General features: G+C 39.4%; 1 protein-coding gene across 2 annotated transcripts in view; it reads right to left on the bottom strand.

The window, feature by feature from the left end:
• Positions 1 to 2088: 2088 nt before the first annotated feature.
• TRIP4 (thyroid hormone receptor interactor 4) overlaps positions 2089 to 16553 on the bottom strand; it is a 67507-nt gene continuing 53042 nt past the window's right edge. Inside the window, exons 12-13 of one of the 2 annotated variants that reach the window (XM_049611736.1) lie at positions 11235 to 11337; positions 2095 to 3900 (exon numbers count right to left, since the gene is read on the bottom strand). In XM_049611736.1, coding sequence (XP_049467693.1) covers positions 3833 to 3900; positions 11235 to 11337 — 171 coding nt within the window. In that variant the 3' untranslated portion in view covers positions 2095 to 3832. Of the gene's footprint in view, positions 3901 to 11234; positions 11338 to 16553 lie in introns of both variants that reach the window. The other variant, XM_049611737.1, reaches the window with a different exon arrangement.

Genomic DNA, 16553 nt, shown 5'->3' with positions numbered 1-16553 from the left:
ACCAAAAATTTTCAAAATATCCTGTACACTCAAAGATTCTTAAGTTTTGACTTCCTATTCCTCTAGACCAGGGATTGGAAAACTATGGGTGACACACTCACTGCCTGTTTTGGTATGTCCCATGAGCTAAGAGTGTTTTTTTTTTTTTTGTTTTGTTTTTACATTTTTAAATGGGTGAAAAACAAAAGAATATTTTGTGGTGTGAGAATATGAAATTCAAATTTCAGTGTCCACAAATAGAGTTTTAAGGGCTCATAGCCAGTCATCATTTATGTATTACCTATGGATTCATCTGCACTGTAACAGCAGAGCTGAATAGGTGTTAACAGAGACTGTAGGACCAGGAAAGCTTAAAATATTTGCTATCTGGCCCTTTACAGAAAAAGTGTGCTGATCCGTGCTCCAAACAAACTGTCCAGTAGAACTTTCTGCAATGATGGAAATGTTCTATATTTATGCCCTCCAGTTTAGAAGCCACTAGCCCCATGTGACTGTTTGGGCCCTTGAAATATGGTTAATGTGACTGAAGAACTGAATTCTTAATTTTATTTAATTTAAATAACCACATGTGACTAGTGGCTACCATATTAAACAGTACAGCTCTAGACTCTTGTCAAATCTTATGTACTGACATTTTTTTTGCCCCTTGTGCCAACATCTTATTCCCTTCCTATGTCACAACTTCGTATGGATTCTCAGTCCCTCCCATCCACCCCCCATCGCCCTATTTATCTGACTCCAAACTAGAATGCCACACTTACTAGGTTTTCTTTCTGGGCTCTCCATTGTCACAACTGAAATCTGAAATCTGATCAGTTTACCAAGTTTCACCCCATGAATTAATGCACATTATGTGCACACATATAAATGGACAGCCATTTACACAAGTTTCTTTGTGTCAGAAGGAACTGTGGCTATGGTCTTTCTTCTCTGCATGAGAGAAGTAGAAAAGCCTTCCACATGCTGGATCCCTTGCTGCTGGTGTCTGTGATATGGATCACCTCCCTCCAAACACATTCACAGAAGCTGAGAACAGCAGATGTGTACTTGCTATTTGAATCTCAAGGAAAAAAAAAAAAATCCTTCATCACAGGCCTTTCTTTCCTCCCCCTAGGCCTAATAAACTGAAGTTAGTTGATTTCTCTAGTTTAATAGATGCTTGCTTTTTTTACTGGTCTTTTCTAGCTGGGCAAGAGAACAACCCCAACACTGTCTCAATCTTGGCTAGGAGTTCTAGCAAAAGCATTAAAAAAATTTTACCAAATAAATGAAATCCATATAAATGGGCTTTAGTATAGACAGCAGTTAAAATCGAAAGAGATTAAGGGTTATAACTCATAAAAATCCTAACTTTGTAATTTTTCTAAAAATAATCTTCAAAGTCTAAGTTTTTCACAGCTACTCCCTAGGAAAAAATGGGTTTCTGTACACTTCCAGCTTGAAAAAAGGGGACACCTAGTTCTTTCTCTAGATTAGCTATACCAAGCAAAAAAAAAAAAAAAACCCTTACTCCAATCCAAACATCTGACTGGAAAGTCAAAGCCTCCTAAATCCTGACAGAGAAAGTATCTTGTTTCATGTATCTCCCACTCTGAGCTTACATAATTGAGACAGGACCCTGTCTAGAACAGCAAAAACAAAAAACACTAAACCCTTCAGGTACTATACACATTGAGAGCCACTGAACCCAACCATCCAAAAGGGGGCGCAGATATTTAGGCTGCAAAAGAAAACCAGCTCAGAAATGTGAAACTTCCCTCAGGCCAAGCTGTCCCAGAGTTAACAGGGTCAGTGCAAAGTGTTGTAAAGCACTGAAAGGCAATTCCTGGGCGAGTTTGTACTCAGGATGCTAAGAATTTCCACTAGGCTTTAAATTATGCTATTCATCACTGAGCAACTGACGGCCATCTACCCCCAAGTCTCTCCCACACTTCCTCCCGAGTGTCCCACAAATAAAAGAGAGACTTTACACCACCAACCACCACGTGAACTAAAAGGCTTTCACAGTCTAACCATGAAAAGAAGTTTCCAAGTTACTCTGCCATTTACTCATGTGGCACCAGCTGCATATTTTGGATGCTGAGGTGAGTTCTTGTAAATCTGTAATGTTCTTGTAAACTTTCTTATCACAGCACACAAAATGGTTGCATAACCTGAACTCTTGCAGCTCCTGATGTTTTTCTTTAGGTGTACACACACAATCTACCCAGGTGAAAAAAAAATCAATCCAGATTCCTCTGTGCTTGAGCTGTCATTCACATAAAAAGGCAGGTAGCTTTTTGTGGTTGTTGTTTCCTGGGTCCTTCACCTCCTGCCTTTTGGTTTTATTTTGGTACTCAGAAAACGAGACAATTCCAGTGCAGAATTCAAGATATTACTGCTTGGTAAACTATTAACACAGTGTGGCTTCATTAATAATACTAGGGTCTTCAGGAGACCAGAATGAGACTTTTTTTTCCCCTCCAAAGAAGTACCATTAGCTGTCCTTTCCATTTTCTCTACAGAAGTCGAGCAGGAAAAGAAAGAGAATACTGCATATTTGCATTACCAGAACAAGAATCGGGTAGATTTTCCCTGGGAATCCAAAGTGATCAGGCCCCCACAAAACCAGTGCCTAGAGCTATGCAACAAGCAGAGTTCACAGTTGAGTGAACATCAATGCATATGAGTGGAGGCATTTCAATGCAAATACATGCTGAATATGAAGGATTAAAGAAAGGGGAAATTAATCTTTTTCATAACACAGGGCACTTTTTTTTTCTCTCCTGCGTGCTCTCTTTTTTAAGTCATGCACACAACTGCTGGAGGGAATCCAACTTCCCTAGTGTGGTGGTGGTGCTTTATAAAAAGCAGAACATACACATTTAAGACCATGAATTTCCTGAGGATGCCAGCAACTGAGATTCTGACAGCTTTGCTGAACAGACTCAGAAAAAAAGTGTTTCACTAAGTAGGGCCAGACTGATGAGTAAAAAATCTCATTTCAAATCAACCTATTTTTTCAAAGCTCATAGCTTTCTGAGGTGTGATGGTTTAAAAGGTTGGGTTTCAGCATTTGGGGGTATATGAATACATTTACTGAAGGGACTTTATTTTTTAGTTTGCTTCTAATTGTCCCATCTAAGTGATGCTTTTGCAATACCCACAAAATAAATAGGGCAGTTTCATGTTGCTTGAGCAAGTAGCTCTATCTTCTCCCAGTCTGATCTTCTTATGTCCTAACATCTCAAACCAAAGAACAAAGTGGCAGCACCTTTTCAGGTTATCCCTTAAAAAAAAAAAAAAAATCTGCCAATGAAGGTTATTCAGCTTTTGAAGACTGTTCACTTCAAGACATGTTGGACTAGAGCAAAAAACTTGTTAAAACCCTTTCTGTCCCATCACAGGTATGCATTAAACATAGGATTCCTCAAACACCTTAATACTCTAACCAGGCTATTACTTTGAAAAGAAACTTTAAAATTCAAGTGGTCTCTCAAAAAAATTGTTAACCTTTGCTAAGAAAGTTCCCAATCTCAAATCCAAGCTTCAGAAAGCAAAGTAATTTCCAACTTGTTCTTTTCTGATACCATTTTGAGAAAAATGTCAAAGACCTAGAATTTTTAAAATAGCATTTTATAAATAATGTATTCAAAGATTTTGACCTACTACATAAAGTAAGAATCCCACTCTTTAAGAAAAATATACAGATTTAGGTAAGAGTCTAAATTCTCAAAGATTCAAGCCTGATGCCAAGCCTTTAGATTTCTAATGCTTCAATTCCAAAGGACCAGTGGATAGCAATTTTAGTACACAAAACTCCACTATGCTGTATAGCTCCTTTTCTCCTGGGTCAGACAGCTTTATTCTGCTTCATTAACCCCTTCTTTGCTCCTTGATGGATCTTGGAATCCAGTTTCCCTGTAAGGGAGAAAAAGAAGCCTCATTATTTATTTTTTATATTTGCAATGCAAATCTTTCCTGGCCTCCCAGGTCTTCTGGTTCCTGTTTTCCTGTCACATTCAATTATCTTGCTTCAGGACTTAGACACTTTCAAACTTCAGAGTTTCATTCTGTAAGAATGAGGAAGCAGTGGGAACATTGTTTAAGGACACACAAATGTGGAGACACACACACACACACACACACACGAGTATTCATTCGCCTAAAGAATCTAAATCGTTAATATTTCTAATTTTGTAGCTAGAAGAAAAGAAACAACACGTTTTTCAGGAGGTCTCATGCTAAGGCAAGTTTGAAAAGAATACACATATATAATAAAGGAAGGCATTTCACACAGTGGGAAACTCATTCCTCTGACCTGTTAACTGGCTGAGCATAATGCATGAACCTCCCTCGCAGTGAGAAAAGCAGTTCAGTTCACCCCTTTGCTGCCTCAGACTTAATAGGGGGAGTGACCTGAAACAGTGGAGTAGAATCCACATGAATGGTTTACTGACAAAGGGCCCCTATCACCAGCTAAGAAGGGCAAAGGTCATAGGCTGTATGACTCTTCTAAGTGTTAAAGTTAGAAAACAAGCAACCTTCCTGTCCCAGGTGACCCTAATGAGAGGTACTTTACTGATGTGGTCCCTGACCTCTGACTCCTCAGATCTACCAGGACGGTTTGGTTCAGTGGTAGCAGCCTTAGGAGCCATCCATCTCATGCATGAAAACAATCTTAACAAAGTTCCTGTCTGTCTTACACATTGATTTCTCCCACAAAGAGTCTCACTTAAGTCAATAGTGATACTGGCACTGAACTGAAACAGAAACAGGTCAGTTTAGCCTCAGCATTACAAAAAAAAGATTAACAAACAAGGAGCTTCCCTTTAAGGCAAGCCAGGTGTACTACAGCCCACACCCATAACTGCCCCCCCCCCCACATGCTGTCATTTTCATTTGTTATAGCAATCAGGTGTACAAGAAAGCAATGGAATAGAAGTCAGGAGACTCAGGTGCTAGTCCATCCCTCTGTGTTATTAACTAGCTGTAAAACCTGGGGCAAGTCATTTAGTCTCTCTAGACTTTAATACTCTCACTTGTCCAACTAAGAATACATGTCTTGACTACTGCAAAAGATTGTGAGAAAATAACCTCAGGGCGCCTGGGTGACTTAATTTCAGCTCAGGTCATGATCCCAGGGTCGTGGAATTGAGCCTCTTATTGAGCACCACCTACACGGAGCATGGAACCTGCTTAACATTCTCATTCTCTCTCTCTCTCTTGCTCTCTCTCTCTCCCCCTCTGTCCATCTCCCCCCACTCATGCTCTCTCTCTCTCAAATAAAATTAAAAAAAAAAATTAAAAATAACGTCATCCTAGTTTCCCTTTTTAAGTTTTCTTAAGTTTTGTTTTCTTTTTCTCCTCATCTCTCTACGGGTATACCTGTCTCTGGAGTAACATTTCTTCTTTTTCTGGGCTTCCTCAGAAACCATCAGTAAGCAATACCCTGAATGCTATCCACTAGCATTGTCACAATGCTGTTGATTTTAATTTGGGCTTTACAGCACAGAGTATTCCCAGGGATTTAGGAGTCTTTCATCCCCCAGGCTGCCCAGCTGGAAATCCGAAAATGTGCCAGCAATCTGGCAAAAAGCCCTACTACAAGGCAAGTTTGCCTTTGTATTCCTAACGCTACCATAGTGAGCATCAAATGGTAGGTGCTCGGTAATGTGTTCATCAAATGAATTAAACAAAGATGGCAAGGCATACATTACAAATTCGAAAACCTTTGCACTGTAGGGACTAAGTAACCAAAATTAGCAGATATCAGATAAACACTAAGAGTATCCATTGAAAAGGTGGTGGTACCAGAAGCATAAGGAAGTACTGCATCTCACTCAACTTTTTAGGACAAGCTAGGACAGAATTCAGAATCCCACTTAGGACTTCACACTTCTAGTTCTCTAGTCCCTGAGACTACCTAGCTGTATGTGAGGAAGTCACCTAGTCACTCTTGTCCTCAGCTTTTTCTATGCCAAGAGGAAATTGGACTACGTTGTACAGGAGGATTCTTCCAGCTCTATGATATTGTGCCCTAAAAATGAAATGTGATTAGAATAATTTGTTTCTGAGGCTATCTGATAAAGTGCAAAGAGCAGGAAAATCAGAGACAGAAAGATGTGAGCAAAATACAACTTCTATAAACCTATTTACTCAATGAAAAGTGAAAAGAGTAAAAAATTCCTAACTTACAAAGTTATTGAGAGAATTGCAGCTAACATTAAGTGCTTTCTAAATACCAACCACTATGCTGTTTTTTAATATACATTAAGTCATTTAATCCAATAACTAATTGAAATACTATATGTTAAAATGCTTCATAAACTCAAAATTCTCTAAAAAAGTAAGGGTAGTCATATTTATGCTGAGGCTTGGGAGTATGTTTCTTACTTATGGTCTCAGTTTACCTTACAACTCTAAGCAAGTCTATTAACTATATGTATTTCAGATTCCTCTTATAAAAAAAGAGCCATTACTTTCTTGACACCCTCAAAGCTTTACTGTCTAAGAACATTCCAAGTATAATCTTTGGAAAACTCCAATCTGATTGTGAAAGCCCTCAAGTGAGACCAGCTCAGGTAATATCAACCCTATGAAGCAAAGCCCTCAATGGATAGGCAAACTAATCCCTGGCTTCAGGGATGATGTCATAAAATGGAAAATAGGAGGAAGGAGATATAAAGGAAGTAGGACTTCTGGAGCATTCCCAGGGATTCAGAAATTCTTTCATCCCCTAGACTGCCTAAGAAAACTATACATGTGCCAGCAATCTGTAAGCTCCTTATAACTAAGGACTTCTTTACATCCCTAACATCTACCACAGTGACTGCCAACAGTGGCCAGCTTAGGCCAGTTGCAGGCAATAAAGGCAAGGGACTGGGGCCTCTTGCACGAAGAAGCAGTCATCACAGTTCCCCTAAGATGGCAGGAATTCTGAACTAGTTCTAGTTCAGCCTCATCTTTCAAGACTTGGGATCTGGACAGTTAACTACAGTAACATACAGTACACTCTTTTAAAAGCAGAGTGGTAATGCTTAATTTCTGTATTTCTCCTATATTTTTACATTTAATACCTACAGCATCTCAGTGTTAACCACATCCTCAATCATCGTGCCTAAGGAAAATCAAATGCATGTGCAGCAAATGGACAAGAAGTTAAAAGGGGAAAGAGTATTTGTCATCAATTGATATAACTCTCCTAGGGATTTCCACATGCTTTGCATAACATATAAGGCAGTACTTAAATGCATTTATAGAGCAAGTAGTTCATTTAATGTAAAAAGATTTCCTTTGTCTCTTTGAGCATTTAACCTACTCTATTATACTGTTTTGCATTTCCTAATTTGAGCAGACACACAGCCAAATGATATCATATTACACACTGTACTTTTCTGAATGATTTCAAGAAACGGAATTATCCCCAGGTCAAGCAAGCTCAAGTTTATGTGTCCAAAAGCATAAACCAAAATATATGCCTTTACTTCCAGTTATGGAGTGAATATGTCATGGGAATAAAAGGTACAGCATAGAAAACATAGTCAATGATATCATATTAGTATTATATGGTGACAGATGGTAGCCACACTTGTGATGAGCAGAGCATAATGTATAGGGATGTTGAATCACTATGTTGTAAACTTGAAACTGATGTAACATTGTTGGTCAACTATAGTCAAAAAACTAAAAAATGTATACATACCTTTAAATTTAAGGCATACACACACACACACACACACAGGATACAACAGGTAAATAGGTTGTATTCTAAAAGCTTATGTGCAAGTCAGAGTTTGGAACTTGGAACATGTCTCATAGAACTAATCTATAAAAGATTCCTAAGCCATCCTACAAAACAAAAACAAGAACAAAAACATTTAAGCCAAAGCACTATAATTGAAGGAGAGTATTATTAATATTATGGACCTTTACCATTTAGTGTAACAATATAGCTAGAAGAAAATGTGAAGCATTACAGATTAACAGCCAACTATGTATTTTCCCCTGTGGCAGTGAGAGTAAAGACTTTTTCCAGCTATAAGCTACTGAAGGTGGCTCCTTTGGACTACAAGAAGAAAGTTCTGGCAGAGTCTAAGATTTTAAGAGATGGTAAAGAGGAATGAAGGATGAAGGAATGAAGAGTTATAGGGAATAGAAACTTCACACCAAGCTATATCCTCAGGTAGGATGGTTCCCTTTCAATAGAATTTTTTTTTTCCAGGGTGCCTGGCTGGCTCAGTCGGTAGTACATATGACCCTTAATGTCACGGTCATGAGTTCAAGCCCCACGTTGGGTGTGGAACCTAAAGAATTTTTTTTTTTTTCTGATGCACAAAGGGATTGGTCACCCATTCTTTCATTTTTTCTCTTTAAATTTCGCTTATTTCTGACTGATGTTTCACTTTGGCCTAACAAGGAAGAAGCTGCGGTCTCACAATTTCTCCCTGAAACAAGCAGACAGCCCATTTGACTTTTTAAAGCTTTTAACTACAATGGGGAAAGGACAGAAGGTTACTAAAGCTTTCCCCTAAGAGCAGCATTCCTCCCCACCCCTCTACCCCCCCACCCCCATTAAACCTTATTGAGAAAAACAGAGGCCATATATGTAGTGAAAGTAGGTCTCTGGGTAGAGAAAGTACTGGAGTAAAACATCTCACAGAAATATCTAAACTGTTTACAGAGAACATTTTCTCACAGGAGATTAAGCAGCAGGTAAAAACCAAGATAGGGGAGGAAGCTAAGAAAAGGTTATGGGGACTAAAGATCAAGTAGCACTGGGTATGGGAGAAAAGACCTAAAATGTTTTCCTGCTACCACCAGTGCTGATATCAGTGCCTAGAATAAGGTGAGAATGGAACAGGGAGGGATAGAATGCCGCAACCAAAAAAGAGGGACAAGACAGAGATTTAAATACTAAATAGCGGAAGAGTGCCTGGCTGGTTCAGTAGGTAGAGCATGTGACTCTTGATCTTGGGGTTGTGAGTTCAAGCCCCACTTTGAGTCTACAGATTACTTAAAAATAAAATCTTGGGGCACCTGGGTGGCTCAGAATGTTAAACATCCGACTCTTGATTTCAGCTGATGTCATGATCTCAGTTTGTGGGATCAAGCTCCAAGTTGGCCTCTGTGCTGACAGTGCTGAGCCTGCTTGGGAGTCTCTCTTTCCCTCTCTCTCTGTCCCTCCCCAGCTTGCACTGGCTCATGCTCATTCTCTCTCTCTCTCTCTCTCTCTCTCTCTCTCTCTCTCTCAAAATGAACTTTATGGGGCGCCTGGGTGGCTCAGTCGGTTGAGCATTTGACTTCAGCTCAGGTCATGATCTCACGGTTCGTGAGTTCAAGTCCCACGTCGGGCTCTGTGCTGACAGCTCAGAGATTGGAGCCTGCTTCAGATTCTGTTTCTCCCTCTCTCTGCCACTCCCCTGCTCACTCTCTATCAAAAATAAACATTAAAAAAATTAAAAATAAACTTTAAAAAAATAAATAAAATCTTTAGAAAATAATGATGAGATCGATCAATCAATCAATCCTAAATAGTGGAGAGGAAGAAAAAAGTTTCCAGGGCCACTTGGCAACCAGCTGGGATAGTCTGAGTTGAATAATATGTAGAAGTCAAGGGCAACTTATGTTCAGATTTTCTGATATATAGGAATCTAAGGAACATATGTCTCATAAATCATAAGAGTTGCCTGAATTTTGTGATGATATACATTAATCTAAATTCATAGTCCAAGCATCTTATTTTGTGATTGTAAGCAGTATTACTCAAAGTGTAGTCAGCTGAGCAACAGCATCAGTATCACTTGGAAAAAGGCCCAGGAACCTATGTTTTAACAGCTCTCTAGGTGATTTTTATTTGCAGTACAGTTTGAAAAGTACTTCTCTATAGAACAGATTTATCAAATGGCTAGTTGGTCCCCCAGGTACAGTGTGAGGTAGAATTGTGCACAACCTAAGACAATGCATGCCCCCAAATTATCCAGTTCACAGAACGGGAAAGCAGTGTCACAGAGGCACAAAATAGTAACTGATGTGAGCAAATGGGACAGTTGCTGAGGTGGTTTTTATTTATTTTATTTTATTTTTTAATGTTTGAGAGAGCGTGCATGAAAGTGGGGGAGGGTAAAACAGAGTGGGGAGGGAGAGAATCTGTAGCAGGCTTATCACTGTCAGCGCAGAGCCTTACTCGGGGCTACATGCCATGAACTGCATTTGCACTGTGAGATCATGACCTGAGCTGAAATCAAGAGTCAAGACACTTAACCAACTGAGCCACCCAGGCGCCCCAAGGTTGTTTTTAAAAATAAGTTAGGCAGAAAGACCACCACTATGTATTTCCTGAGATAGTTTTGAAACAGAAGAGGCTGAGGTAGGACTAGACAGAGGAAGAGAAGTTGGTAGTAGTAGAAGAGTTGGAGATTGAAAAAGTAAAGTCAACAAAAAGTGATTAAGAAGTGAATATGCAAGGGTGCCTGGGTGGCTCAGTTGGTTGAGCGTCCAACTCTTGGTTTCAGCTCAGGTCACTATCTCAAGTTTTGTGAGTTTAAGCCCCACATCGGGCTCTATGCTGGCAGTGTGGAGCCTGCTTGGGATTCTCTGTCTCCCTCTCTCTATGCCCCTCCCCCACTCTCGCTGTCTCTGTCTCTCTCAGGATAAATAAACTTCTAAAAATAAAATAAAAAGAAGTGAATATGCAGGAATTCAAAGAGGGTACTATAATCATAAATACATAAAGCAAAAGTTACAGAAAAAATAAATCATCGAGAGGTTTCAAAAAGAGGGCTAGGTTAGAGCTTTAGGAACCAGTAATCAAGGGCAAATTGGGAGTGGAGCCTCCAAAACACTCAAAAAATAGACATACAAACTTCAGTCTTATTCTTGGATTGAAGACTGAAGAACAATGAATAAAGGTCATTATTGCCATTGGCTTTGGCTTACTACTTCCTTTAATGAGCAGTGCAGCAGAGCAGAGCATACTCTTTTGGCTGACAAATGAGGATTTTAAATGTAATGGGATCTTAAATGCAAGTTTAGAGTGATTCACTAGCATACCATTAACTGTGGATCAACGTACACTTTGGAAAGGCTATATTGTAGTTAACTTAACATTAAAGTTATCACTAAATATAATCATATTAACCCTCCAATTCTTGACATGCCATAAAACAGAGGAAGAAGAGATTTTTAAAAAGTTGAGCAAGTGAGACATAAGACACAAAGAAAAGAAAATTAGACCATCAAAGTTTGTGACTTACAGATTTTTGGATTTCCTTTAATAGGAAACTTCACAATCATTTCCTGGGGATTTGTGCAGATGAAAACAAATGGAGAATCAGATTCTTGACTCATGTCTGGATACTGTGAAATATAGAAATAACAAGTTCAGACTAGTTGGGACAAATTTTGAATTTCAAGGAGATTAAAGGATGTCCCAGATTTCACTGCAACATTCTGATGATAGCACTCTCCATTTCAGTCAGGTAAAGAGGATTATGCTTAGCAAGCAAGAACAAACCTTCACCTTTCCCCAGGCCTTAGCACAGTGGTCTTATGCAATCTATTGCCTGCCATTTCTGACTTCCTCTAATGGGAACTTCTTTAAAAAAGAATACCTGATATCTTCCCAGAAGAAACAAAACTGACTGTTCTTTTTCTTTTTTTAAGTTTATTTATTTAAGTAATCTCTACATACAACGTGGGGCTCGAACCCACAAACCTGAGATCAAGAAAAAACTGACTGTTCTTTTAACATAAGTGACTGAGAGTTGGGAGAGTCACAGGTCTCCTTCTGGAACATCGGGCACCCCCTAGGTTAAGTCAAGTAAAACACTGGAAGATTTAAGAAAAATAGAACATTTGTGGAAATTCTGCAAGAAATAATCAACAGAGCCCTTCTTTCACTAAAAGGAAGGAAGATGATTCATTCTGAAAGGTATGAACATGCAAAAGCTGTTTTGCTGGATGCATTCCAGACTTACTTAGGGTGAAAAGGTAACTGGTAGAGAAATTCTGAAAATTATTTAGAAGCCTCCTTTGGATCTCTCATCACAAATCTGTGTGAATACTTAGGACTTGTATTCCTTCTGCAAAGACAGACACAGAACCTGGAGTAAGACTATGCTGGCCACATAATTACAATTTAAGGAACAACTGAGGGTTGGCAGAAAGTGCTCTCTAGCAATGCCCAACTGATTTGTTGTTTCATTATTTCCTACCTTGGGATGTCTTGTATTTAGCATGTTTGACAAATATGACTCATGGGCTGACTACAACTATGGGTCAGACTTCATTCCCAGAGGAGCCTTTCTCCTAGTAGCTACCATCCTAGGTACGCACTTATTTTCCTCTCTTAGTCACCTGCTAAGATATATCCTCTAAAGACCTAAGGCTCTAAAATAGAAATGGAGGTTTCAGTAAAATAAGAAAATTCTAATTTCTCTGTAACTAGTGGAAGCATAAACAGTTAAAACTTCTTTACTGACCACTTGACCACTCTGTCTTAGGTGGTAGGTAACGCTATGGAGAAAACAGAGGAATTTTAGCAGCTTTTGGTCCTACCCACATACCATGGCTTTCAGTGTGGGACAGGTGTGGCATGTACTTTGATAAAACATAGCTTAATATCAAGCATCAGACACAATTATATTCTGAGGCAGGATCAAAATGTTCATGGCAGAAAAGAAAGACTGAAGATGAGAAGGAAAATCCTCTTCTTTCCTTATCCCCTGGATCTTTAGAACTCAAAGAAAAGCAGGTTCCAGCTGTTACTGCTGAGGTGCTTTGGCACGAATAAAACCAGAGGCTGCCATCAAGATCTTTCAACCTAATTCTACAGAGGGCAAAACAGCAGCAGTCACAATTTCCATCTCCAATTTTCTTCCTCTCCCCTCTGTGTCTTAGAGTATTGAGGCAGAGGACAGGCTGCCAGGACCTCATGGCTCTGCTTTTCTGGAACTACAAGCTATTTCAGTCATCCTCTCCTCTTTTTCCTGCATCAATAAATGTTCCCTCTCTACTGAACCAATCCCATTAACAAACATAACTTCTGTAATGTCTGCCATAAAGCAAAAACTCTCCAGATCTCGCATTCTCAAGCTACTGCCCCATTTCTGATTCTCTTTACAACAAAATTCATTAAGAGATTGTCTGTGCTCTCTGCTTCAAATTCATCTGTTTTTTTTCTTGAATTCACTATAAACAGACTTTCACTCCCATCACTCCACCAAAATTATTCTTCATCAACTAAAGGTCATTGTTCACTTCCATGTTACTAAATCAAATGGTCACTTTTTCAGTTCTCATCTTAATTGATCTATTTGTAGAATCTGACAGAATTCTTCTCTCCCCCCTTCTTGAACACATTTCTCACTTGGCTTCCAGGATATCATTCTTTTCCTGGTTTTGCTATTTTACTGATTGCTCATTTCCCCATCCTTTAAATGTTGGGAGTGCTTCAGGGGTCAGGCCTCAGACCTCTTCTCTCTCTACATTCACAACCATGGGGATTTCCTTCAATCTCAAGAGTTAAAAAATAAGGTCCTGAATTTCTAACTACGAGAGGTGATGGATGTTAACTAAATTTATTGTGGTAATCATTTTGCAACAGATATGTGTATCAAATCCTTCTGCTGTACACCCTACACTAATACAATGTTATGTGTCAATTATATCTCAATAAAACTGGGGAAAAAATGAGGTCCTGAAAGTAAAAACCTAAACCACAACGAGATACTAGTTCGTGCTCAAGAAATGACTACAATAAAACAAAATAAAACAAAAACAAAAAACATGGAAAATAACAAGTGCTACTAAGGATGTGAAGGAATTAGAACCCTCATGCATTGCTGGTGTGAATGTAAAATGGTGCAGCTGGAGTGGAAAACAGTGTGGTGGTTCTACAAAGAATTAAAGCAATTCCACTTACGTGTATATACCCAAAAGAATTCAAAGTAGGGACTCACATACTTGTGTACCAATGTTCACAGCACCATGATTCACAATACCCAATAGTATCCACAATCCAAGTGTTCATCAGCAGATGAACAAAATACCGTACATATGTACAGTGGAATATTATTCAGTCTTAAAAAAGAATCGAATTCTGATATATGCTACAACATGGATGAATCTTGAAATATGCTAAGCGAAATAAATCATGCAAAAGGACAAATATTGCATGATTCTACCTATATTAGGTACTTAGGATAAGCAAATTCATAGAGAAAAAATAGAGGTTACCAGGGCGTGGGGGGAGGAGGAACAAGGAGTTATTATTTAATGAGTACAGAGTTTCTGTTTGAGATGATGAAAAAATTCTGGCAGATAATGGTGATGGGTTGTACAACACTGTAAAAGTACTTAATGCCACTGAATTGTATACCTAAAAATGGTTAAAATGGTAAGTTGCAGGTTATATATTTTATCACAATACAAACAAAATTAAAAAAAAATCAAGATCCTGAATTCTTTTCTAAACCTGCTCCTGTCTTATCCATACCCCCTTTAAAATGAGTGAATGATCCCATCTTTCCAGTGGTTCAGGCCAAAACCTCCACAATCAACCCACTGAGAAATCCTGTTAACTCTACCTTCAAAGGATGTCCAATACCTCACCACTTCCTTTTTGTTTTTTGTTTTTTTTAATTTTTTTTTCAACGTTTTTTATTTATTTTTGGGACAGAGAGAGACAGAGCATGAACGGGGGAGGGGCAGAGAGAGAGGGAGACACAGAATCGGAAACAGGCTCCAGGCTCCAAGCCATCAGCCCAGAGCCTGACGCGGGGCTCGAACTCACGGACCGCGAGAACGTGACCTGGCTGAAGTCGGACGCTTAACCGACTGCGCCACCCAGGCGCCCCACCTCACCACTTCCTAAGACCTCTATAGCTACTCCCTGATCCAAGCCATCATAATGTTTCCTTGGATTACCACAATAATCTAATTGGTCTATTTCTGCCCTTAACCTCTTTCTTTTCTATTTTTAACACAGCAGTCAGAACTATTTAAAAAAATATATCAGATCATGTCACTCCTCTGCTTAAAACTCTCCAGTGGCTTTTCATCTCATTCAGAATAAAAGCCTAAATCCTCACCGCGACCTTCAGGTCCCTAGACAATCTGGCCCCCCATTTTCTTTCTTTCTTTCTTTTTTTTTTTTTTTAATTTTTAATGTTTATTTATTTCTGAGAGAGACAGAGTGTGAGCAGGGGAGGGGCAGAGAGAGAGGGAGACAGAATCCAAAGCACACTCCAGGCTCCGAGCTGTCAGCACAGAGCCAGACATGAGGCTTGAACTCACAGACCGCAAGATGCTGACCTGACCTGAGCTGAAGCTGGATGCTTAACCGACTAAGCCACCCAGGTGCCTGTGGCCCATTTTCTGACACCTTTTTCTACTACTTTCACCCCCACTTTCACTCCACTGTGGCCACAATGGTTTGTTGTTCCTGTCTCTGGGTCTTTCCACTTGCCTAGTCCCTCTTCCTGGAATGCTCTACCCCCTAGCCCAGATATCCACCTGGCTTCTTCTCTCTTTCTTCAGAACTTTATTTAAACGTCAACTTTGCAGTAAGTTTTCCCTCATCATTCTATTTAAAATCGGAGCACCAAACTCCTCACAAACTTGACACTCTCAACCCCTCTCTCCTTTTTTTTTTCTTACAGCATTTACCATCAACTGATACTACATAACTTTACTTATTTAAATTTTTAAAAGATTTTATTTTTAAGTCATCTCTACACCCAACATGGGCCTTAAATTCATAACCTATAAGCTTCCAACTTCGGCTCAGGTCATGATCTCACAACTTGCGTGTTCAAGCCCTGCGCCAAGCTCTGTGCTGCCAGGTCAGAGCTTGGAGCTTGCTTTGCATTCTGCTTTCCTCTCTCTTTGCCCCTCACCCACTTGCACTCTCTCGCTCTCAAAAATAAACATTAAAATAATTTTTTTTTTTTTAATTCACAACTAGAGATCAAGAGTTGCGTGTTCTACCAACTGAGCCAGACAGGTGCCCCTAAAAATTTAAATATGGCTTCCCTTTACTAGGATGACAGCTCCATGAAGGCAAGGATTTTTGTCTGTTTTGTTTATTCCTAAGCACTTTGAATCATGCCTGACACACAGTAGGCAACCAATAATTATTTGTTGAATTTGGGGCATTTGGGTGGCTCAGTTGGTTAAGTGTCCAACTCTTGATCTCAGCTCAGGTTGTGATCTCAGGGTCATAGGTTCAAGCCCCATGTTGGGTTCTGTGCTGACAGCTCAGAGCCTGGAGCCTGCTTCAGATTCTGTGTCTCCCTCTCTCTCTGCCTCTCCCGCACTCACACTCTGTCTCTCAAAAATGAATAAATGTTAAAAAAAATTAAATTTTTTGTTGTTATTGAATTAAAAAACAATGAATTTATCAACTTGTGCATTAAGGTTATCTTTTTTTTTTAATTTTTTTTTTTTTAACGTTTATTTATTTTCGAGACAGAGAGAGACAGAGCATGAACAGGGGGAGGGTCAGAGAGAGAGGGAGACACAGAATCTGAAACAGGCTCCAGGCTCTGTGCTGTCAGCACAGAGCCCGACAC

The sequence above is a fragment of the Panthera uncia genome, assembly GCF_023721935.1.
Source record: "Panthera uncia isolate 11264 chromosome B3 unlocalized genomic scaffold, Puncia_PCG_1.0 HiC_scaffold_1, whole genome shotgun sequence".
In the NCBI taxonomy this organism is placed as follows: domain Eukaryota; kingdom Metazoa; phylum Chordata; class Mammalia; order Carnivora; family Felidae; genus Panthera; species Panthera uncia.
The sequence above is the reverse complement of the archived record's forward strand: the minus strand, read 5'-3'. Positions and strand labels throughout refer to the sequence as shown.